Here is a 27077-nt window from a genome sequence, read left to right as displayed (position 1 = left end):
ACAATGATAATTCCTATCTTCCCTATAAAACAAATGCAATTCAGAGGTAAATAATGGTTCTACTAAATAAGATAACTAAAGCTGAGAATGAGCTCTAACTTGGAGGGAAGTTTATATTTAGACAAGTTGAGGCAAACAGTAAAACATGCCTGAGCTAAACAGTGCAACAGTGTTGGAGGTGTGAGCCTAGCCTTCGGGAATAGTGCAACAACTAAGGAGTGCTGATCATCATCAGTACCTCTGTGTATGCAGATGTACAAAACAACCATCAACACCAAACAAGATTCACTCCTTAAAATTATTCCATTTTTGGACAATGTGGGCAAATTTAATTCTTCACCAACAAGATGGCAAATCTGAATATTATAGTATTTACAATCATCTTAAACTGGAAAACCAAAAATTAAGATTTACTAGGACTACTAACAAATAGATGACTACAGAACTTTGAAAGAATAGTTCAATTAGAGTGGTGAGGGAAGAAGCCATATTACAGTGAGTTAATGAATAAGTGGATGTTGAGTAACATGAGACAGGAAAAGACTCCATTAGGTCTAGACATGAAAAAAAAGAGCCTGGAAATAATAAAGTAGAACGAAGGTGGTAAAGGGTCAAAAGAAAGAAAGCACCTGCTATATTCAGGATACTCTGCACAATGCACAGGAGATAAAAGTTGTTAACAGTGGGAAAAGAAAGAGTCCTTGACTTCAGAATATTTATTATTTATAAAGGAGTATTTTTAAAAGCAAACAAGACGTAAGCTGTAAAATAATATTGAGAGTAACTAATTATTATGGGTACAGCAAGGCAAGAGCTTTATATTCATTGTTCATAATCACAAACATCCTATAAGATACTGTTATTCTCATTTAACAAATTAGAAAAATAAAGTTCAAAATTTTTTGACAAATAATATTAGAGAGTTTGTTAACAAAGTGTTTAAAGAGTTCATAGAAGGAAGCAATTACTTTAAGCTATTTATATTGCTCTTACTAAGATCTTTTCATCTTCTAACTGTTGGCCACCTTTCTCTCATTCCAACTCTTGCTATTATTCTCTTTTGAAAACAAAGTAGACACAGCTGCTATTAGAAAAGCCCAACCATAAGCAGATAAGCAGAAATAACCCCAAAGGTTAAATCCAGAAGTCAGAGTTTTTAAGCAAAGAAAGTAGCAAAGACTTTTTCAAACAAACAAAAGCTGAAAGAATTTGTAGATATGAAATGCACTACAAAAACTATTTCTAGAAGTTCTTTAAGCTGAAGTAAAATGCTGCTAGATTAAAACCTTTGATCTACATACAGGAATGAAGAGTCCGGAAATAACTATGTGGGTAAATACAACAGACACTTTTTGTTTTTTAATTTCTTAAAAATCAATTAATTGTTCAAAGCAATCATAACTATGATGATGATGAAGACGATGATGATGATGTAGTCCTGGGGTCCGTAACATATATATAAGAGTTATAACAACACTGGCACAAATGATGACAGGGTATAAAGAGAATCATACTGTTGTAAGCATACTAAAGGAGAATACTTACATTATCCATTTAGTATATTATTATTCGAAAGTAGACAATGATAAATTAAGCATGCATACTGTCAACCCTAGAACAACCACGAAATAAGAAAATGAAGAGTTATAGCAAAAAGCCAATAATGAAAATAAAATGGAATGCTAAAATATACTCAACTAATCAAAAAAAAAGGCAGGAAAAAAGAAAAAAGGAAGAAAAATTAAATGGGACAAATAGTAAACAAATAAAAAATTAGACTTAAACCTGAACATATGGAAAATTACATAAAATGTGAATAATCTAAAACACTACAATTAATAGGCAGAAATTGTTATTCAGACTAGTAAAACCCAATTATAATCTGACTATAGAAAACTAAGAACAGATATAGGCTCAGTACAGTTTCTAAAGATAAGATACCTTAAGTTTCAAAAAGAAAATCAAGGCAAAAATGAACCAATTCAAGAAAAAAAAAAATTAGCAGCATCTAATAATCAAAACAAAAATCAGAGAACCGTTGCATTTTATGGATTAAAAGGGAACCTATATAGACCTTGTGAACCAAACAGAAATAAAAAACTAGAAGTTGCAGTCTGTGTTCTTCATTGTCTTTACTTCCAGATAACACATTGAGATGGCTTAATGCTAACAGGAGGAAAAAGAACTTGCAACTACCAGCAAGTTGCAAAGTCTCAAACCAGCTTTTTTTCCCCCTCCCTAGCATTCAGACATATAAATTATAGTGTCCACAGCATTGAACACTATAATTAAGGTTTTACTGGCACTTCTATTACAACCCCATATTTTCATTCATTCATAACATTCTTAGAAAGTCCTTCATGAAACTAAAAGCCTTCCTTTCTTATCTCAATCCCAATTTTTCTTCTTTCTAAGTTAGAAGACCTATGAGAGAATAAAAATACCTCTTACAGCTGAAAAAAGAAAATAAAAGTCTTCCCAAGGATAAAACAAATACAACAGAACCCCCCAAAAACATTCAGAATGGCAAACAAGAATTAAAACTTCCTTACTGTTAAAAAAAAAATTATTAAACCAAAAAAATCCACCTTATGCCAAGTTTGGTTTTCACGTGGCACAAATTTCAAGCTTATACATGACATGATAAAAGATTCTACAGTTTAAATATATATATATTTTAAGAACTCGATCTTTATAACACATAGCTATTTTCCCAAACAGCTTAACTAAAAAGAGTGTTCTTTCTACTACTTCTGATTAGGAGGCTTTAGACAAAGGTAGAAGTTCAAGAAACCATGATTTCTTCTGTTCCTGAATTTTTTTTTTTTTTTGTTCCTGAATTTTTAAGGCATAGAATACAGTTTGAAACACATTTACCTTCATCTTCATTCATCCACAAGTTATTTGTGGATGTTCCTGGTTTTTGGTTTTTTATTTCCTTTTCAATAATGTTTTTAAATTACTCAAGTTATTTCAGCTCAAAAACAAACCTAAATCTAAAGCAAAGTATTTTACCATCTGGTGGTTCTAAGACTACAGACAACATTTCTATGCTAAAATTACAATCATAAGCTACTCATGATATAACATTTTTTCCTTAAAACATTCAAGAGGAGAGAAAGGTTTTGTCCTCCCATTAACCACTATATCCTCATTATTTTGTACAGTACTATGGCACTCGATAACAATTTGCTGAATGAACTTTTCAACGTTTCCTTCAAATAAAGGAAAATATACTAAAATGATAATTTTGTATGTGACTTACCCACAATGAATAATGTCTCCTTCATATATTAATCTTTGGTGAGATTTAATTACTAATTATGTTAGTATATGATGAGCTTGACAGACAGGTCTTCAATTTGTAAAAAGAATTTGTAAAAAGTTAACACAACAATCCGTCCCAATCATCCTAAACCAAAATTTCAGAAGTCATTCTAGAACTTCCTCTCTGCGTTTTCCTCCAGAATCTGTCCCCAGCTCTATATGCCCACAGCCAATGACTTAGTTCCATCTAGGCCCCATCACTTTTCCCCTAGAATATGGCAAAATGAGCTTAACTAATTATCTGAAATCACCTCCTCCAATCTATTCCTCAACTTTGTAAAGCCTGTCAACTTCCTGTATTACAAATTCAATCAAGTTGCTTACTAGCTTAAAATAATTCAGTGGCTCCCTACTCTCAACTCTCTACACAAGGGTCCTCAAAGTTTCTGATTTCAGGACATTTCACCCTCTTAAAAATTACTGAGAGCACCAATGACCTTTTGTATAAATGGGTTACATCTACCCATATTTACCATAGGAGAAATAAAAACGGAGAAAAAAGTTTAAATATATGCTTTTAAAAATAAGAAAACCATCACATTAACATAATTATAAACAAATTATAAAACTTTAAGTTTTTGCTTTTTATGAAAAATAGCTATATTTTCCAAAACAAAAAGAAAACTGGTAAAAAGAATGGAATTATTTTATTTTACATTTTAAAAAATCTGGCCTAATAGAAAACAGTTGGATTCTCATATTTGCTTCCGCCTTCAATCTACCACAGTGTCACACATCAGGTAGCCTCTGGAAAATTCCACTCTACACTCATAAGAGAATGATGATGAAAAAAGTAAATCATGACCTAGTGGTCTTCAGATCACACTTTGAAAACCATTGGACTACAGTAAACTTCAAACCCTCTTATAAATTGCACATAAGTTTATGATCTGAGAGACTCAGATTTGAGTCTCACTACCCACAGTGCAGCACAGAGAGACAACAAGATAAATATGAAAGATAAGGGATACAAAGGATAGACTGAGAAGTTGTAATGTGTGTAAAACAAGTTTCAGAAGGGAAAAATAGAAAGAATAAGACAGAATTAATATTCAAACAGATAAAGATTTTTCAGAAGTTATCAAAAACATAAATCCATAGATATAGGAAACACAATAAATCTTAAAAAGGATAACAAAAAAGAAATTCACTCCTAGAGGCATGATCATGAAACTGAAGAACAGCAAAGACATTTGATAAAGATCTTAACTACAACTAAGGGAAAAAAAAGACACGTTTTACAATAAAATGGTAACACCACTAATATATAAAAATCTCAACAGCAAAAACAGAACCAATTCAAAAGTGGAGTTAATATTTTCAAAGCACTGAGAGAAAATATCCACCAACCCGATGCAACCAAATAGACTATCAATGAGAGAGACTACAATAAAGATTTTTTAGACAATGAAAATTTAATGTTTACCACTAAGAGAATCTTTTGTAATATTTTTTAAAGTACTTCATAAAGGTGGAAATTAAACCCAGAAAGAAGTGAGATGCTAAAAACAGCAAACCAAGAAAACTGATAAACAGGCAAATAAGACCAAATAAGTATTCATTACACAAAGAATAATAACAACAGCAATTAATTTGGGAGGTATAAAAGTAAAATGAAATTAAAATTCTGGATAATAACAGCATATAAGATGGAAAGAAGATAATAAGTTAAAGCCTTCTGAGATCCTCAAAACTGATTAATAGGAAGGAGTAAAGTTAGTATAACAACAATTTAAAGTTTAGGTATACACAGTAAAAATTTCACAGTAATCACTACTAAAAGGACAAAAACAGAAGTATAACTTTAAAACCAATGGAATACACAAAACTGAATCTAAAAAGCACAATCAACCCAAATAATATAGAAAAAAGGAAAATTGCATTAAAAAGGAGAGAAATATAGAAAACATAAAATAAGACAGTGAAAGCAGTCCAACTATTTAAAAGCAATGGAAAAAAATCAGAGTGAAAAGAAAACAAATGTGTCAATCTAAAAATGTTCATATGTTGAAAGTAAAAAAAGAAAGCCAGACGTAAAAAACAAATGGGGAAAATCATAAATAAATCCCCAAAAAAGAGCTAATACTAAAAGAGGTGAAAAAAATTAAGAAAATCACCAACACCTTAATGAGAAAACAATAAGGGACACAAAACACCTCACAAAAAAGGGAAACAACTAAAATACACAGGCAAAGTTCAACTTCCATAGTAATGAGACAAATAAAAATTAAAACAACAAACCAATACTGTTCACATCATCAAATCTCAAAAATGCTTTTTTCCTTTAATATGATACACATTGTTCATAAAGATTTGGTAAAATGTACACTTCCAATCTTCTGATGGAAGAGCTAACTAATAAAACCGTTTGTAAAGCAATTTGGCAATATCTGTTCCAAAAACAAGCTTTTAAATAATCATATCCAGGAATTCTACTTCTGGAGATTTACCCTAAAGACAAAATCCTGAAAATTGAAAAATCACTGTGCGCCAGTTACTACAATCAAATTTCTACTACTAAAAACTTCACATTTCTAATACTGAAAAATTATATACCCTGATATAGTCGTTCCTCAATATCTATGGGGGATTGGTTCTAGGACCCCTGTGGATAACAAACTACATAGATATTCAAGTCCCTTATATAAAATGGTGTAGTATTTGCATATAACCTACTCACACATCCTCCCATACACTTTAAATCATCTAGATTACTTATAATACCTAATACAATGTAAATGCTATGTAAACAAATAGTTGCTGGTGCAGGGCAAATTCAAGACTTGCTTTTTGGAACTTTCTGGAATTTTTTTCCTGAGAAATGCAACAGAAAACTGAAAGTATTTGTATTTAATTTCTGATTACCTTAACTGAATTTTTTTGGTAGATTTGCCTCTATCAACAAATTTGTTTATGTGAATATTAAACTTATTCGAAGTTCTCTAGAGAGTATGGGAAAGCCAGAGGCAACATATAAATTTTGTGCAATTCATCTAAGTGGATAACTATATAAATAATGAAGAATTGAATTTTCCTATGGATTTTTATAAGGACAAAATACATTTTATACTTATACTAAGCTTGAAGTAAAAGATATTCTAGTTTACCAATATATTAATGGAAATTGAGCATCTAGACTTTATTGATAAGATAATGAAAATGGTGCTCAGAAAAATCATTCTCATCTATTACCCATGTCCATGAATGAACTGCTTACTATATTTATATAGACGCTACAGTAATCAAGACAGTGTGATTCTGAGGAACTACAAATGATTCAGGGTAGCTGAAATATGAGAGAAAAGAAAGTGATTCCAGAGGCCAGGCTGAAAAAATTGAGAAGAACTGTGAAAGCAAAAGGATGGTAGCCATTAAGAAATTTTAAACACGGTAGTATCAATCCAGTTTACATTTTAGAAATATCATGCCCAGAGGCAGTGTAAAAAAAAAGGTTTGGAGAGAAGTACCAATGAAGACTGAAAAGAAATATTCAAGAGATAATGTAACAGTAGAATCCAGAGTTGGATGAAAGTTAAGCATGTTTTCAGGGTTTCTAGTTTGGATTAAAGGTAAAAAGTGGAATTTTTCACTGAAATAGGAAATATATAAGGAGGAACAGATTTGAGGTTTAAGATAAATTCAGTTTGGAACATTCTATGGGACATATAAGTGAAGGTCCATTTTGCTCTTGGTGTTGGAGCTCAGGGGCAAAAAAAAGAGACTGGACCCTAAAATAGCATTTTATGAATAAATAGCATATAGTGATAACTAAATCCACTAGGAATAAAATTACCCAAGGAGAGACAAGGACTAAAATAATGAAAGCCTGGGAAACTCCAATTAAAAATCTGGGATGGGTAGCAGAAATGAAGTCACAAGAGGAGCCAGAGAAAGGGTGCCAGAGAGACAGGAAAAGAATCACAGAAGCCGCAAAAGTGAAGTTTTCAGAAAGAGACCAAAAGCATCAAATATAACAACTGAGTGAGGATTAAAAAAGATAAATGAAAAGTGTCCACTGGATTTTGCAACAATGATGTTCCTAATGACCTCTGCCAAAGTGTTTACAATGGCATCATGGAGCCAGATTCAGTGAAGATGTATAAATATTAACTTGTAAATTTAAAAGGGATGGAAGAGCATATAGATTGGAAACAAACAAAACTCTCTCTACCTGTAGATGACATGATTATCTAGATAAGAAATCCCAAGAAATCTACGACAAAAAACCTCCTGTAATTAACAAATGAAGCAAAGTTGCAGAACACAAGATCAATACACAAAAATCAATTGCATAACAATGAATAACTGGAAACCAAAATCAAAACCACAATAACATTTATAAATGCTCCAAAGAAAATAAAATATTTAGGTATAAATCTAATAAAACATATATAGGATCTACATGCTGGAAAAACATAATGCTGATGAAAGACAGCAAAGAAAATCTAAATAATTGGAGAGACACTGTGCTCATGGATTGGAAGACAATATGGTGTCATAAGATGTCAATTGACAAAAGATGTCAATTCTCCCCAAACTGACCTATACATTTAAGACAATTTCTGCCAAATCCTAGCAAGATTTTTCTAAACAAGCTTATTCTAAAATTTATCTGGAAAGAAGACTATTTCAAATAGCCAGAAACAATTTTGAAGAAGAATAAAGTAGGAGGACTCATTCTTCCCAATGCTAAGCCTTACTATATAGCTACGGTAATCAAGACAGTGTGATATTGACACAAGGATAGATATATTAATCAAAGGGACAGAATAGGGAACCTAGAAACAGACTCATATAAACATGCCCAACTGATTTTTGACAAAATGGCAAAAGCAATTCAATGGAGAAGGTGCAATCTTTTCAACAAATGGTACTGAAACAAGTGAACATCCACAGGCAAAAAGATGAATTTCAAACTAAACCTCATACCTTATATTAAAATTAACTCAAAATGGATCACAGATTTAAATGTAAAACTATAAAACTTTTAGGAAAAAACACATAAGAACTTTATGATCTTCGGCTAGGCAAAGAATTCTTAGCTCTGACATTGAAACCACAATGCATAAAAGGAAAAATTAATAAACTGGACCTAATCAAAACAGAAACCTTTCACTTTGTAAAAGGCCTTGGTAAGAGCATGAAAAGACAAATTACAAATTGAAGCTATTTGCGAACCACATAACTGACAGACAGATCTTAGGTCTAGAATATATAAAGTACTCTCAAAATCAGAAAATGAGCATAAGACAAGAACAGATATTTCACTAATACATGTGGCAAATAAGCATATGAAAAGGTGTTCAACATCATTATCCATATGGAAAATGCCAATTAAAACCACAATGAGGCATCACTACATACTTATCAGAACGGTTAAAATTAAAAATAATGACAATACCAAATGCTAGTGAGGATACAAAAAAAACTAGGTCACTCATACACTGCTCATAGGAATGAATAGTGGGTATAGCCACTCTGGAAATTAGTTTAGCAATCATTTTTAAAAATAAAAATGAAATTACCTTGTAAAATTCCTTCTACAAGGCATAGAAATCTGTACATAAATGTTCACAGTAGCTTTCTTTGTAATACCAAAAACTAGAAACTACCAAAAGGTTGTTCAATGGGTGAATGGTTAAACAATCCATGGTATAAATATATCCATACAGTAGAATACTACTCAGTAATAAAAAGGAACAAACCATTGATACACACACCAACTTGGTTGAACTTCAAGGGATTTATATTAAGTGAAAAAAATCTATGCTCAAAATATTACATACTGTATGATTCCATTTATATTTGTTATTTTTGAAATAAAATTATATAAAATGAGGACAGGTTAGTGGTTGCCAGGGTTCAGGAGGTAGGGAAAGTGATAGTACAGTTAAAAGGAGTAGCACAAGGAAGCCTTGTTATGGTGATATACTTTTATATCTCAGTCATGGTGGCAGTGGTTTCACAAAACTACATGTGATGAAACGCAAAAAACAAAACAAAAAGGCAGCCAAACAACTGTATTTGCAAACAATATATCCGATAAAGGGTTAATACCCAAAATACACAAAGAATTTATGTAACGCAACATCAAAAACAACGAACAACCCAATTAAAAAAATAGGCAGAGGACCTGAACAGACATTTTTCCAAAGAAGATATAAAGATTGCCAACAGACACATGAAGTCTGTTCAACATCATTAATCATCAGGGGAATGAAATTATCAAAACCACAATGAGATATCACCTCACACCTCTCAGAACAGCTATTATCAAAAAGACAACAAATAACACAAGTTGGTAAGGATGTGGAGAAAAGGGAACCCTCATGTACAGTTGTTGGGAATGTTAGTTGGTACAGCCACCATGGAAAACAATAAGGAAGTTCCTCAAAAAATTAAACTACCATATGATCCAGGAATCCCACTTTTCCAAAGAAAACAAAACACTAATTTGAAAGGATATATGCACCCCTATGTTCATTGCAGCATTATTTACAACAGCCAAAATATGGAAGCAACCTAAGTGTCCATCAATAAATGAATGGAGAAAATGTAGTACATACACACATACACGAAATGAAATATTACTCAGCCATAAAAAAGAATGAAATCCTGCCACATGCAACACCATGGATGGACCTAGAGGGCATTATGCTAAATGAATAAATCAGAGAAAGACAAATACCATATGATTTCACTTATATGTGGAATTCAAAAACAAAACAAGTTAACAAATATAACAAAATTGAAACAGACGCAAAGATACAGAGAACAAACAGGTGATTGCCAGAGGGGAAGGGTGTGGGAGAAAGAATGAAGAAGGTGAGGCAGATTAAGAAGTACAGATTTCCAGTTATAAAATAAATAAATCAAGGGGATATAATGTACAGCCTAGGGAACATAGGCAGTAATACTGTAACAATTTGTATGGTGACAGTAACTAGACTTACCCTGTGATCGTTTTGTACTATACAAAAATATAGAATCGCTATGTTGCCCACCTGAAACTAATATAATAAGTTAACTATACTTCAATTAAAAATAATTAAATTTTAAAAAGAAAAATACATATGAAAGTAAATATCAATCTCACTGGTAAAGGTAAATATACAGTAAATGCAGTGGATTAATTACTTATAAAGCTATGATGTGTGAAGGTTAAAAGACAAAAGTAGTAAAAATAACTATAACTACAATAATTAGTTGAGGGATACACAAGATAAAAAGATGTAAAATGTGACATCAAAAACATAACACATTGTGGGGGATAAAAATGTAGAGCTTTAGAATGCATTCAAACACATGTTGTTATCAACTTAAAATAGGCTGTTATAAACATATGCTGTTATATATAAGCCTCATGGTAACCACAAAGCAAAAACCTACAGCAGATATGCAAAAGATAAAGGAAGGATTCTAAGCTTACCACTAAGACAGTCATCAAATCAGAAATGAAGAGAGAAAGAAGAAAGGAACTACAAAACAGCCAGAAAACAATTAACAAAATGGCATTAAGTACCTACCTATCAATAAATACTTCAAATGTAAATGGACTACATTCTCCAATCACAAGAAATAGAGTGGTGAAAGGATAAAAAGCAAGACCTAACTATATGTTGCCTACCAGAGACTCACTTCAGATACAAGGACACAGACCAAAAGTGAAAGGATGGAAAAAGATATTCCATTCAAATAGAAACATTTAAAAGAAAGCTGGGGTAGCTATACTTATATCAGACAAAATAGACTTTGAAACAAAGATGGTAGTAAGAGAAAAAGAAGGGCATTACATAATGATAAAGGGGTCAATCCAACAAGAGGATGTAATATTTGTAAATATTTATGCACCCAATATAAAGCGATTCCCTAGGGGAAGTAAAGACGCTACTCATAATTTATAGGGAACTCTAAGTCTCATTTTTCATAGAAGGAATCTACAGACAGAATCTAGACTACGCTATCTGCTAGTATCATCACCACCATCACTAACCTGTAGTAGTGCAAGTGAGGGAATCAATAATAGTACAATAAATTCCACAACCTAAGTCAGCAATTCTGAGCCCTTACTCAATGTGTGAAAAGGCAGTTGTTTTAGTCCATTTGGGCTGCTATAACAAAACACCACAGACTGGGTAGCTAATAAACAACAGAAATTTATTTCTCATAGTTCTGGAGGCTAGGAAGTCCAAGGTCAAGGTGCCAACCTGGTCTGGCGAGGGCCCTTTTTCTGGTCCACAGCCAGTGCCTTTTCCTTTTATCCTCACGTGGCAGAAGTGGTTAGGGATCTCTCTGGAGCCTCTTTTAAAAGGTACTAATGGGGCTTCCCTGGTGGCACAGTGGTTAAGAATCCGCCTGCCAATGCAGGGGACACGGGTTCGAGCCCTGGTCCGGGAAGATCCCACATGCCGTGGAGCAACTAAGCCCGTGCACCATAACTACTGAGCCTGCGTTCTAGAGCCCGCAAGCCACAACTACTGAGCCCATGTGCCACAACTACTGAAGCCCGAGCACCTAGAGCCCGTGCTCCACAAGAGAAGCCACCGCAATGAGAAGCCCGCGCACCGCAACAAAGAGCAGCCCCCGCTCTCCACAACTAGAGAAAGCCCGCGCGCAGCAACGAAGACCCAACACAGCCAAAAATAAATAAATAAAATAAATAAATTTATTAAAAAATTAAAAATTTTTAAAAATAAATAAAAGGCACTAATCTCATTCATGAGGTCTCCACTCTCATGACAAGCATCTTCCCAAGGCCCCACTTCCTAATACCATCATCTCTGGGGGTTAGGACTTCAACATATGAATTTGGGGGGGACATATTCAAACCACAGCAGCAGTCAACCAGATTAATCCAGCCTCAGATAAGAGAATTAAAGTGTTAAGAAAATAAATAAATAAAAGGCCATGTAAATATTGTTAATAGCCTTAGCAAAACTTCCAATAACCAATTTCCACCGCATCAAAACATGCAAGGAAAGAGGACAGGCAAGATTGCTCTGTAACTCCAAGCATTAAAAAGTACATATTGTGTTGGCCAAAGAGTTTGTTCAGTTAATGAATACGTTGTTCAATAAAGTTCCAGGTGAAAATGAAAAATGTTTTTACTTAAAACCAAATGAACTTTTTGGCCAACCCAATACATTAACAAAAAGCTTAGTTTTTTTATCTCAAGTTTTGAATGGTACTTATAGTTTTGGTTTAGGTTCAAAAGATTTTTTAAAGTTTGTTTGTTTGTTTTTATGAATAACAAGTATCACTTCTATAAAGAGCCTTACAAGTGGTTACATTTATTAGGTCAAAAGATTTTGAAAGTTTACTTTCTAGGTGGCACAAAGGCCAGAATAAATTAGTACTTTAAAAATAAATTTACTACTCTCTTTAGGTTGAAGAAGCTTTTTGCAAGACTTATTATTAACACAATGAGCAGAGAAAGCATACACAATCAAAGAATAAAAGAACTATATAGCAAGTCTTGCCCTAGTTTACAGGTGAGGCCCACAGAGGATAAACAAAAATATGCAAAAGGAGAGGAGCGCGTAGTTAAATGTAAGTTACTGGTAAGGTTTTCATTCTTGAGCCATATGCTGGGTCCACAAGTATTTATTAGATTAGACTAGAGTGGACAAAACTAGCTAAATAAACAAGTCAGACCTGGACCACTAGTGATAATGTGTCATCAATCAAATTCTGTGTCTCAAGTCCAAAAAAGAAAAAGAAAACAGTTCAAATCTACAGGATCTAAAGGTGGGTATGACTGACACAGATATGTCTCTCAGAGTAAACAGCATATTTACTAAGTGACATATCAATATATTAAACTAATTCAGACTGGACATCAAGGTGACTTTATCTTACCTAACACAACAACTTGGTCACCTGCGCATCAAAAAAACTCTATAATTAAAAATGATCACAAAGACATGTTAAGGAAGTATACTATAACTATTATCAAAAGAGTCATAATCATTATAAATCTCTTTTTCTAAGTAGCTTTTGTGGAAATTATATAAATATCTTGCAATGCTTTTCAGTGCATTGACGAGTAAAATAAAAATCAACAAATGTTAGAATTTAATTGAACTTTACAAACTACACATGCCTTCTTATCAAGAAATTCAGCAACTGTTTTTTTATAATGACGTTTTCTGAATAAACCTCAGATTTCTAACTTTTAAATTTCATTTTATTACATTCTCACACAATATTATTTTTAACAGATTCATACCTATAACTCTAAAAGGCCACTTCATTTAACCTACCATCCCACACTAATTTTATTTAGAAAATAAGTCTTTTCTTCATTGTGCATCTATAATAATTTGAAATAATATAAATCAAATATGGGCTTACTCAATTTTACTAACACATACATAGTTTTTTAACTTAATTTCCTATTATACTAATCAAAGCTTAAAATAGGAAAATAAACTATTTTAAAATGTGTTTCATCTATAATGTTTTTACTAAGAAATTAATTCCAATCACTAGCATAAACTCAAGTATAACTCTCCAGGGGTGTACAATGCTGAATAATTTGTCCAAATGTCAACTGCAATTTTCAAAAATCCTTTCTACCTCAAAATTTTAAACATCTGTAAAAAGTACTTGTTTTGAGAGTGGTTTACATTCATGACACTTGACCTTTTGCTGTACACACCACAAAATTCAAGTCTCAAATACCATATAAGCAGGAAATCTGATCATTCCTGCAGTAGCCATCTGCATGGTCCAATATCAAATATTAGTTCTAGGTTACACTAAGTCATGTGTTACAAATCTTTTTCTGCAGCCTCTATAATTAGTTGTAATTTGCCTCTTTTAAAATGTGTTTCTTATGGGACATCTGGCCTTGAAACTTCCACCTTCCCATTGAAAAAACACTTAGTGTCTGGATTTTTTTTTTTTTTTTTCACTTAATATGGAGCACTGCATGGGTGGTATAACCAAGTCCAGACTTCTTAAAAAAAAATTAAATTCCAGGAAGAGATGATGATTAAGAACCATTTAAGTATTACCAAATATAAATGTAAAATAAAACTTTGTTGCACATAACTACAGATTTCTAAATCAATCTCCCAGATATTTAAAGTTCCCAAAATAAATTTTAATGAGAGTATAGCATTGGTCTACTCACTTCCAGGAACTACATTAGTTAAGTTAAATTGGATAATAAAGGTTTGGAATTAGAGATTTCACAGAAAGAAAAACAGTTGTGAGCCCAGTAGGTTCATATGACGCTCAAAGTATCTACTGCAAATAGGAAATGATTTTAGCAATTTATAAATAACCTTTACTCATTTCACAGAGATTGAAATTTAATAATACTCATCAATTCACTTGGTTCTAGAAAGACTTCCTTAAAACTGAAAATTAAACACAGGCTAAGGAAAAAGTAATAAAAATGAAAGACAGAGACACTACTTTTATACAGGATAAAAGTGGAAAAATTCATCACAATATGTTGTTGTCCAGACCTGTTTGCTGCCTAGATTAGAAAATTTTTGGTAGAAACTCCTTAAAATCACTATTATACCTTAACAAAAACACTGAAAAGAAATGTAACATGGGTCAGAGAAGAAAGAAGTCAGAAAAAAATCAGTTTCTGATGACAAAACTTCAAAGACACAATGAAATTAGGTATGAAGGGAAATTCAATATATTTTCATCTTCTCAAAAAATAACCTGAGAATTTTCCATCTCATTTAGAAATGTCACTTTGCAAAAATTCAAAACCCTTCACCTAAAAATTGGACACAATCAGGCCCCATTTCTAGCAGATATAGGTAATAAGCAATATGTATAATCCCTATTAAGGCTATGATCAGATTAAGTAAAATGAGTATGAAAATAACCATTAGGATGTTTTATCCAAATTTAAGAAAACCCTTTTGCAATTAATTATGTTACTTTGATAGGTATGTAAAAAAAAATTAAGTGTATGAGCTAAGATTTGTTTATGTAAAACCTGACACATCCCAAAAGTTAAAAAAATATCAAATACTAATAACTATTAAAATTGGTTAACATAAACAACTAAGTTCAATAATTTCTTACCTGTATTCCATCTTTAAGTTTCAAAATACATTCCATTGTATTGATGGTAATTACCACTGGTTCTGAACCCAGTTTTGTCCATGGTACATGGATCCTCAGTTCGTGAATATGTCCACTTAAAAAAGTGAATGGTAATTTCAATTCCTTAAAACACAAGATATTAAATAAAATTTAGGAAGTGCTTAATATTTTTTTCATTCTAATATCCAAAATACTTTCTGAAAAGAAAAACAAAATTTCCAACACAAAAATATTCTGGAAATTACTTTTCATCAAAAAGCAGCAAGATACATTCGGTAGATTACTCCTTTCTGCCCGTGGACACCGCCAAGTAAGCATCGTTGACATCTCCCTCCTCCACTGCCATCACGTCTAAGTCAGAGTCTCCCAAAGAGCCCGAACGGCTGAGGAAGCTCTTCATCGGAGGTTTGAGCTTTGAAACAACCAATGAGTGTCTGAGGAGCCATTTTAAGCAATGGGGAACGCTCACAGATTGTGTGGTAATGAGGGATCCAAACACCAAACACTCCAGAGGCTTCCGGTTTGTCACATATGCCACTGTGGAGAAGGTGGATGCAGCCATGAATGCAAGGCCACATGAGGTGGATGGAAGAGTTGGGGAACCAAAGAGGACCGTCTCAAGAGAAGATTCTCAAAGACCTGGTGCCACTTAACTATGAAAAAGATTTTTGTTGGTGGCATTAAAGAAGACACTGAAGAACATCACCTAAGAGATTATTTTGAACAGTATGGGAAAACTGAAGTGATTGAAATCATGACTGACTGAGGCAGTGGCAAAAAGAGAGGCTTTGCTTTCGTAACCTTTGATGACCATGACTCCATAGACAAGATTGTCATTCAGAAATACCACACTGTGAATGGCCACAACTGTGAAGTAAGGAAAGCCCTATCTAAGCTAGAGATGGCTAGTGCTTCATCCAGCCAAAGAGGTTGAAGTGGTTCTGGAAACTTTGGTGGTGGTCATGGAGGTGGTTTTGGTGGGAATGACAACTTTGGTTGTGGAGGAAACTTCAGTGGTCGAGGTGGCTTTGGTGGCAGTCAAGGTGGCTTTGGTGGCAGCCATGGTGGTGGAGGATATGGTGGCAGTGGGGATGGCTATAATGGATTTGGTAATGATGGAAGCAATTTTGGAGGTGGTGGAAGCTACAATGATTTTGGCAATTACAACAACCAATCTTCAAATTTTGGACCCATGAAAGGAGGAAACTTTGGAGGCAGAAGTTCTGGCCCCTGTGGTGGTGGTGGAGGCCAATACTGTGCCGAACCACAAAACCAAGGTGGCTATGGCGGTTCCAGCAGCAGCAAGAGCTATGGCAGGGGCAGAAGGTTTTAATTACTGCCAGGAAACAAAGCTTAGCAGGAGAGGAGAGCCAGAGAAGTGACAGGGAAGCTACAGGTTACAAAAGATTTGTGAACTCAGCTAAGCACAGTGGTGGCAGGGCCTAGCTGCTACAAAGAACACATGTTTTAGACAATACTCATGTGTATGGGCAAAAAAACTCAAGGACTGTAATTGTGATTAATTGTATAACAGGTTATTTTAGTTTCTGTTCTGTGGAAAGTATAAAGCATTCCAACAAAGGGTTTTAATGTAGATTTTTTTTTTTTTTGCACCCATGCTGTTGATTGCATGATCATGACGCTGAATAAATGTGTCTTTAAAAAAAAAAAAGGCAGCATCAATGGACTTCCCTGGTGGCACAGTGGTTGAGAATCCACCTGCCAATGCAGGGGACACGAGCTCGATCCCTGATCCAGGAAGATCCCACATGCCTCAGAGCAACTAAGCTCGTGCACCACAACTACTGAGCCTGTGCTCTAGAGCCCACGAGCCACAACTACTGAAGCCCGCGCGCCTAGAGCCCGTGCTCCGCAACAAGAGAAGCCACCGCAATGAGAAGCCCGCGCACAGCAACGAAGAGTAGCCCCCACTCTCGCAGCTGGAGAAAGCCCACGTGCAGCAACAAAGACCCAGCACAGCCAAAAATAAATAAATTTATTTTTTTTAAAAAGCAGCATCAAATAACTTGTTAAACTATAGTTAATAATAAACTACAAAAACTTATTGTGCAAGTTACATTTAATAAGCTACTTAACCTGTGTAGGCCTCTACTTCTTATTTTGCTAAATGGAAATAATAACAGAATATGATTGTAAGGCAAGTTTAAAGAGGAGAACGGAATTAAAGATAGGAGAATGACCTGACAAAATAAAAATGGACCAACTTCGAAAAAAAATTTATTGAGCTTTACCTAATTAAAGATTGTACCCGGATACTATTTGGTCATAAATTCTAAGTGTTTTCTGACTGGTTTCCATTATTATTAAAAAGGTTAGACGTATGCTAACGCATGTATATGGAATCTAAAAAAACCGTACTGATGAACCTAGTGGCAGGGCAGAAATAAAGACACAGACGTAGAGAACGGACTTGAGGACACAGCAGGGGAAGGGGAGCTGGGACAAAGTGAGAGTAGCATTGACATATACACACTACCAAATGTAAAATGGATGGCTAGTGGGAAGCAGCTGCATAGCACAGGGAGATTAGCTCAATGCTCTGTGACAACCTAGGAGTGTGGGATAGAGAGGGTGGGAGGGAGGCTCAAGAGGGAGGGGATATGGGGATATATGTATACATATAGCTCTGATTCACTTTGTTGTACAGCAGAAACTAACACAACATTGTAAAGCAATTATACTCCAGTAAAGATGAAAAAAAAAAAAATGGCACTTCCTCTCAAAAAAAAAAAAAAGGTTAGAAATGAAAACATAAATGTTACCACAATCATTTTATACTAAACTGTTTCACCTTCAGATAAAATATGTTACAAACCAACAAAAGAAAAAAACAAATTGTATTTGGACTATATCTCAATCACATTATTGTAACTCTGTGAAAGTTAAGATAAATATTAAGCTATTCATTCATCTAAGAATTGTCCACCTACTTGGTTTAGCAATATAGTAGCAATATAGCTAAATATATACAGACAGTACAGCAAAGTGGTTAAGACCAATAACTCTAGAGCCAGCACAAGTGGATTTAATCCTACCTCTGCTACTTACTAGCACAATGACAATAGGCAAGTTGTATTAACGTTATCTGTGTCTCAGTTTCTTTATCTGTAAAACTGGATAATAGTAGTGTGTTTGAGGATTAAATGAATTAATTTATATAAAGCACTTAGGACACTGTCTTCCTCAAAGAGCAATCAATATAAAGATGCTAACTATTTATTATTACAAATGTATAAGCCTCCTTTGTCTTCACAAGTTTTTTTAAAGGGCAGAATACTAAAAATCTATTTCTACTATTCTAATGGAATGTCACAATTTTTAAACAGTTCTCATTATTTCATTAATTTTAAAGATGCAGTAATTTCTCCCAGCATTAATCAATGGGACAGATTATATTTTGATCAGTGTCTATAACGAAGACAATGTTTACTGAGCACTTACTGTGTACCACACGCTGCTTTAAGCACTTTACCTGCATGCAAAATTTAATCTTTGTAAGTACCCCAAAAAGTAAATACTATTATACCCACTTTACAGATAAAAAATCTGAGGCATGGAAAGGTCAACTAACTTTCAAAAATGACTCATCTAGGAGCGCCATGACTCGAAACCGGAAAATATGATGCCAGAGCCCTTGCTCTTATCAACAACTATACTGCATCTAACTTTCATTATGAGCACTGAATACATTTCCATTGGTTATACATCCATTTGGATAATGTTCCAATGACATCTCCATCTCTACCCTTGACTTGTGTAACAATGATACGTTTGTGAAATGGCTACCAAAACCGTAGTCTATGGGCACAAATTGGCTTTTCTTAGGGAGAATTTAAAAGACACCTGAACCAAACTCAAGACCTTGGTATCACCAGAATGCTATTAATCATCTGAATAACTAACAAAACACTAACACAAGAGGCAGCATTCTACATTAAAACATGGAATTTTGAACCATATGGCCCATGTTGGAGATCCAACTGAAGTCCAACACTTATTAATTATCTGACTATAAGCAAGATCATTTCCATTTCCTCATCACAGAGTTGTTGTGATAAACAAATAAGAACACATTTATGCCTTGTAAAAGGCAAAAGAAAATGCTGACTGTTATAATAAATGGATCATCCTGAGGTAACCACAAAGAAATGATTTTCTTTTCATTCCTTTTCCTTCTCAAAATATATTTTACAACTTAAAAATATTCTATTTACTTGTAACTACTCAGAAATACATTGTGAAAAATACATCCCTGAAACCAGAATATCTATGGCTGCACAAAGGATATAGTAATGAAAAATTTAAGAAGAGGATTGACTAGCTCTCATAAATATAATTCTAGGTAAGCAATTAAAAAATATTCTCACACAGAAAAAAGGGATACTTGAAAAATGAATATAGCAGGCCACAAAAGCAAAAATAGATGAAAAGGACTATATCAAACCTAAAAACCTCCACAGAGCAAAGAAAACACTCAGCAAAGTGGAAAGGCAACCCACATGAGAGAAACTTTTTGTAAACCATATTATCTGATAAGGGGTTAAAATCTAGAATATACAAAGAACTACAACAACTCAACAACAAAAAAACAAATAATCTAATTTTAAAAATGGGGAAATGACTCAAATAGACATTTTCAAAAAAAATATACAAATGGCCAACAAATAGAGGAAAACATGCTCACCATCATTGTCAGAGATATGCAAATCAAAACCACAATGACATATCATCTCACACCTGTTATAATGGCACCTATCCAAAAAAAACCCACCACAGGAAGTGATAAGTGTGGTGAGTATATGAAGAACGTAGAACCCTTGTGCACTGCTGATGAAAATGTAAAATGGTGCAGCCACTATAGAAAACAGTAATGGAGATTCTTCAAACAACTAAAAACAGAATTACCATATGATCCAGCAGTCTGTTCTGAGCACAAACTAAAAAGAACTGAAACCAGGATCTTGAAAACATATTTGTACAACCATATTTTTTGCAGCATTATTCACAATAGTCAAGAGGTGAATACAACCTAATGTCCATTGAAAGATAAATGCATAAAGAAAATGTGGTATATACACATGATGAAATATTCTTCAGTCTTTAAAAAGGAAATTCTGTCATATGCTACAACATATAATGAACCTCAAGGACACTGTACTAAATGAAATAAGTCAGTCACACAAAGACAAATATTGTCTGATTCCACTTCTGTAAGGTACCTAAATTAGTCAAATTCTTAGACACATAAGTAGAACAGTGGTTGCCAGGGGCTGGGGGAAGAGAGAAAAGGGAAGTAGTTTTTCAATGGGTACAGAACTTACGTTTTGGAAGATGAAAAGTTCTAGAGATCTGTTGAACAACAATGTATTGGGTTGGCCAAAAAGTGCATTCAGGTTTTTCTGTAATACATTATGGAAAAACCCAAAGAAACTTTTTGGCCACCCCAATATATATAATTAACACAACTATCCACTTAAAAATGGTTAAGATGGTAAATTTTATGCTATATGCTTTTTACCACAAAATAAAAATGAATGTAAGACAGGACTTCAAGAATTCTAAGTTAGAAGGTTGGCAAATCCTCTCCCCAGAAAGCAGTGACAAAACTGGACGAAGTTATTAAAAACAACAGAAATCCCAGGGGCAATAAGGGAAGGCTACCCTGAGGTCACAACAGCAGTTGGTGCAAGAAACTAAACAGAAGACCAGCCAGAAAATTAACAGAGAAATCCAGAGAACAAGACAGCCAAAGATGGCCTTGCTATGACCTCAGTATCCCTGGTAACCTGGAAAGCTATACGTATGTGCGAGGCTGTGCTTACTCAGACGACACTGGAGAGACCCCTAACAATCTACTCATCCTTGGTTGACCAAGAAGCCTTGTAAACAGAGTAAGTAAAAACATGGATCAGATTTGTAAACTCCTTGAACTTTGAAAGCATTATCCAGTACATGTATATGTCCCATGCCAAAGAGTAGAAGCCATATTAGTTCAAAAGTTTAAACAACCTCTAGCCAATCACTGGCTGATGACTCAATTATAGTGACCCAGGGACAATCCCTAGAAAGCCAAGCCTAAAAACAGAAAGAATTGGGGGAGAAAAAAAAAAAAAACTGAGCACAGTCACCAGAGGCCACACACTGCAGAGGAAACAGACACCACAAATTTAGCCCAGGCAAGTCACTAAACAAATACATAAACCAGTAGCAACAACAAATATCCCCAGAGGGAAGAAATCAGAATGCAGAGTTGCTAAAACATATTATCCAAACGTCCAGTTTTCAACTAAAAATTGTGAAACATGAAAAGCATGCAAAGTAGTCAATAGAAACTATCTCTGAGGATGCTCAAATGTAGGACTAACTACACAAGATCTTCAAAACATCTATTATAAATATGTTCAAAGAAATAAAGGAAGCTATATTTAAATAATTAAAGGAATATATGACCACAAAGATTCATCAAGTAGAGAATACCAAGAATGAGATAGAAATATAAAAAAAAAAAACAAATAGAAATTTTTGAGTTTAAAAATACAATAAATGAAATTAAAAATTCACTGAAAGAGCTCAACATCAGATTTGAGCTGGCAGAAGAAAGAATCAGCAAATCCACACCCAGACATATCAAAGCAAAAACTTTGAAAGCCTAGGACAAGAAGAAAATCTTGAAAGCAGAAACAGAAAATCAACTAGTCACATACAAGAAAACTCTTAGTAGATTAAAAGCTACCTTGTCATTACAAACAATAAGGGCAAAAAGGCAGTGAGATGATATATTTAAATAACAAAAGAAAATAACCATCAACCAAAAATCCTATATCCAGCAAAAGTATACTTCAAAAATGAAGGTGAAATAAAGGCATACCGAAATAAACAAAGTCTCAGGTAATTCTTTGTAACAGAATACTAAAAGAAGTTCTTTGGACCAAAAGGAAGCAATACCAGATTGTAACTCAAAGCCACACAAACAGCACTAATAAAAGTATATATGTAGATAATTATTAAAAGACAGTATAAATGTTTTCTTCTTTTTTCTTCTGATTCAAAAGGCAATCACAAAAATCAATTATAACGTTGATATACTAGGTTTATAACAAAGAAATGCAATATATGTGAAAACAATTCCACAAAGGACAGAGAAGAAATGAAGCTATAGTGGAGAAAGTTTCTGTACTTTAATGGAATAAAGTTAGCATTAATCTCAAATAGACTGTGATAAACTAGATGCATATTGTAATCCTCTAAGCAACCACTAAGAAAATAACTCAAAATAAATTAAAAATCAAAGGAATTAAAATGCAATACTAAAAAATATCTACTTTGGGGCTTCCCTGGTGGCGCAGTGGTTGAGAACCTGCCTGCCAATGCAGGGGACACGGGTTCGAGCCCTGGTCTGGTAAGATCCCACATGCCGCGGAGCAACTGGGCCCGTGAGCCACAACTACTGAGCCTGAGCGTCTGGAGCCTCTGCTCCGCAACAAGAGAGGCCGCGATAGTGAGAGGCCCGCGCGCCGTGATGAAGAGTGGCCCCCACTTGCTGCAACTGGAGAAAGCCCTCGCACAGAAATGAAGACCCAACACAGCCAAAAAAAATAAAAAATAATAAATAAATAATAAATAAAAATATCTACTTAATAGTAAAGAAAGTCACAAAGGATTATGAGAGAAACAAAAAAGACATGAGACACTTAGAAAATAGCAAAATGGTAGACAGAAATCCAACCATATGAATAAAAACATAATGTGAATGGATTAAATATTCCAATCAAAAGGCAAAGATCGCTTCCATATCCTGGCTATTGTAAATAGTGCTGCAATGAACACTGGGGTGCATGTGTCTTTCTGAATTATGGTTTTCTCTGGGTATACTGCCAGTAGTGGGATTGCTGGGTCATATGGCAGTTCTATTTTTAGTTTTTTAAGGAACCTCCATACTGTTCTCCATAGTGGCTGTATCAATTTACATTCCCACCAACAGCATAAGAGGGTTCCCTTTTCTCCACACCCTCTCCAGCATTTGTTCTTTGTAGATTTTTTGATGATGACCATTCTGACTGGTGTGAGGTGATACCTCACTGTAGTTTTGATTTGCACTTCTCTAATAATTAGTGACGTTGAGCAACTTTTCATGTGTTTGTTGGCCGTCTGTATATCTTCTTTGGAGAAATGTCTACTTAGGTCTTCCACCCATTTTTTGATTGGGTTGTTTTTTTTTTTTTGACATTGAGCTAAATGAGCTTCTTGTATATTTTGGAGACTAATCTTTTGTCAGTTGCTTTGTTTGCAAATATTTTCTCCCACTCTGAGGGCTGTCTTTTCATCAACAGAGGAATGGATAAAGAAGATGTGGTACATATATACAGTGAAATATTACTCAGCCATAAAAAAGTAATGAAATTGGGTCATTTGCAGAGATGTGGATGGACCTATAGACTGTCATAGAGAGTGAAGTAAGTCAGAAAGAGAAAAACAAATATCGTATATTAACACATATATGTGGAATCTAGAAAAATGGTATAGATGATTTTCTTTGCAAACCAGAAATAGAGACACAGACATAGAGAACAAACGATGCCAAGGGTGAAGGGTGGCGGGGTGGAATGAATTGGGAGATTGGGATAGTGATACTATGTATAAAATAGGTAACTAACGAGAACATACTATATAGCACAGGGAACTCTACTCAATGCTCTGTGGTGACCTAAATGGGAAGTAAATCCAAAAAAGAGGGGATACATGTATATGTATAGCTGATTCATTTTGCTATACAGCAGAAACTAACACAACATTGTAAAGCAACTATACTCCAATAAAAATTAATTTTAAAAAAAAGGCAAAGATTGTCAGACTGGATTTTAAAAACTAGTAAGATCCAACTATATGCTCTCCGCAAGAGACATACTTTAGATTCAAAAACACAAATAGGTTGAAAATAAGAAAAAGGTTTTTTTTTTTTTTTTCATTTTAATGTATCATTTTTCTGTATAGATACAGATAACAGATTGGTGGTTGCCAGAGGCAATGGGGTGGAAAGTGAATGAAATGGGTAAAGGTGGTCGAAAGATACAAGCTTCTAGTTATAAAATAAAAAAAGTCCTGGGATATAATGTACAGCATGGTGAGTACAGTTAATAATACTGTATTCCATATTTGAAAGGTGCTAAGAGAGTAAATCTTGAAAGTTCTCATCACAAGAAACAAAACTTTTTTAACTATGTATGGTGACAGATGTTAACTGGGCTTACTTTGGTGATCATTTTGCAATATATACAAATATCAAATCATTACATTGTACACCTGAAACTAATATAACACTATATGTCTTTTACACCGTAATAAAAAAATTAATAAACAAGATCCCAGGAAGTCATGTGATCCAGTTTCTTGCCTTGAATACATCAAATCACCATATTTTCTTGCTATTTAGGGAAATGGTATGGTATTCTATTTTAGGCATATAAAGAATTTTAATTTCTATGATCTTAATTCCAGCAGTATTTTCCCCTGGTTTTCATATGAGTGTTCTCCAATGCAAATAAGTAACAATTAAAAACAGTTTATCCCAGTCAGAGGTTAAAAATACAGCAGATGAAATTTTAAAGAATTGTTGAAGCCAAATAACATGTCTGTAAAACTTTCAAACAGTGTGGTACCAGGCTTGAAGAAACACAACACAAGGCAAAAGTGGTAAGATAGTTTAAAATGCAGTGTACTGAGGGGAAAAAGAAAAGAACATGTATCATGCAACCAGTAACCATAAGAGAGGTAATTACCCTATTATCAGATAAAATAGACTTTAAGAAAAAAAACTGTTACTAAAGACAACATGGGACACTTTATAATGATAGATGGGTAAATTCAAGAAGAAAATATATACAAATGAACTTATTTACAAAACAGAAACAGACTCAGAGATTTCGAAAACAAACCTATGGTTACCAAAGGGGAAACGTGGTGGGGAGAGATAAATTAGGAGTTTGGGATTAACATACACACACTACCATTTATAAAATAGATAACCAACAAGGACCTACTGTATGGCACAGGGAACTCTACTCAATATTCTGTAATAACCTACATGGGTAAAGAATCTGAAAAAGAATGAGCATATGTATAACTGAATCACTTTGCTGTACACCTGAAACTAACACAACATTGTAAATCAACTATACTCCAATAAAAAAATTTTTAAAAAGAAAATATAAAACATATATAAGCATAGCAACAGAGCCCCAAAATCAAAAACTGACAAAAGTGAGAAAATAAATAATTCAATAACTTATAATAATAAACAGAACAGACAGAAAATCAACAAAGATATAGAAGACCTGAAAAACACTATCAACCAATTTAGACCTTACATCTATAAACCATTCCATCCAACATCTGCAAAAATACACTGCTATCTCAAGGAAAATCAGAAAACGTTTGAACTGAATGAAAATAAAAACACAACATACCAAAATTCATAGGATGCAGCTAAGAAACGTAGAGCTGTAAATGTCTATAGCAGAAAAAGAGAACTATCTCAAATCAATAACCTAGGCTTCTACCTGCAGGCAGCAGAAAAACAAACTAAACCAAACTAAACAAGCTAACCCAAACTGAACAAACAAAAACAAGGACCACAATACCAAAAAAGGCAGGAGAGGAAGAGGGCAAATGCAGTTAAACTACTGTAAGATTATTCAGGAAATGGTAAGAATGCTAATTTCAGGTAGATGCCAATAAGTCAGATATCCATTTTGTTATCTTTAGAGAAGCAACTGAAATGATTTTTAAAAGAGTATAATTAAAAAGACTTTAAGGCAAAAAGAATTACTAGAGTGAATGAAAGAGGGACACATTTCAGAATGATTTTTTTTAAGTATATTCAACAATAAGGTATCACAGTACTGAATCTGTATGCACTTAACAATGTAACTTCAAGGTATATAAAGTGAAGGTTGGCAAAACTATAAAAGGGAAGTAGACAAATCCACAATCATAGTTGGAGATGTTAACCATTAACATACCTCTCTTAGTAACTGACAGAACAAGCAGACAATGAAAATCCATATGGATTTATAAGATTTGAAGAACTCTAATAACCAATTTGAAGCAACTGACATTTATGGAAGAATAAGGCAACAACTGTAGGATACACATTTCTCATCAATTACACATGGAATACTTACAAAAATAAAATTTTGACCATATACTAAGTCATAAATTATAATGGATCAAAATCATACAGAGAATGTGCTGACCACAATGGAGTTAAATTAGAAATCAATAACAGAAAGATAATTATTCCCTAAATGTCTGGAAATTAAGCAACACACTTCTAAATAACCCATGGATTAAAGAAGAAGTCAAAATGGAATTTTAAATTTTTTAAGCTGAATAATAATGAAAAGACAAGACAACATATAAAATTGTGGTGATAAAGCTAAACAGATGGTTAAACAAAAATGTACAGTATTCAATGCACATATTAGAGTAGAAAAGGGTTGAAGAAAATCAATAACCTAAGCTTCCACCTCAAGAAGCTAGAGAAAACAATGGCAAATCAAATCCAAAGAAACAGGAAAAAAAAGAAATGATTTAAAAAAATAAGAGCAGAAATACATTACGGGGACTTCCCTGGTGGCACAGTGGTTGAGACT

The 27077-nt window shown here is 33.8% G+C and overlaps 1 protein-coding gene and 1 pseudogene across 7 annotated transcripts in view; one reads left to right on the top strand and one right to left on the bottom strand.

Annotated features, from left to right (window-relative positions):
• The window catches only part of VPS13B (vacuolar protein sorting 13 homolog B), a 765002-nt gene that overhangs the window by 733625 nt on the left and 4300 nt on the right, over nucleotides 1–27077 (bottom strand). For all 7 annotated transcript variants that reach the window (XM_068526231.1, XM_068526229.1, XM_068526230.1 and 4 more), the window contains exon 3: nucleotides 15385–15528. In XM_068526231.1, coding sequence (XP_068382332.1) covers nucleotides 15385–15528 — 144 coding nt within the window. The remainder of the gene's footprint in view (nucleotides 1–15384; nucleotides 15529–27077) is intronic.
• On the top strand, nucleotides 15720–16738 carry LOC137751610 (heterogeneous nuclear ribonucleoprotein A1-like; annotated as a pseudogene).

The sequence above is a fragment of the Eschrichtius robustus genome, chromosome 17 (genome assembly GCF_028021215.1).
Source record: "Eschrichtius robustus isolate mEscRob2 chromosome 17, mEscRob2.pri, whole genome shotgun sequence".
Taxonomy (NCBI): Eukaryota; Metazoa; Chordata; class Mammalia; order Artiodactyla; family Eschrichtiidae; genus Eschrichtius; species Eschrichtius robustus.
This window is presented reverse-complemented; position numbering and strand designations above follow the sequence as displayed.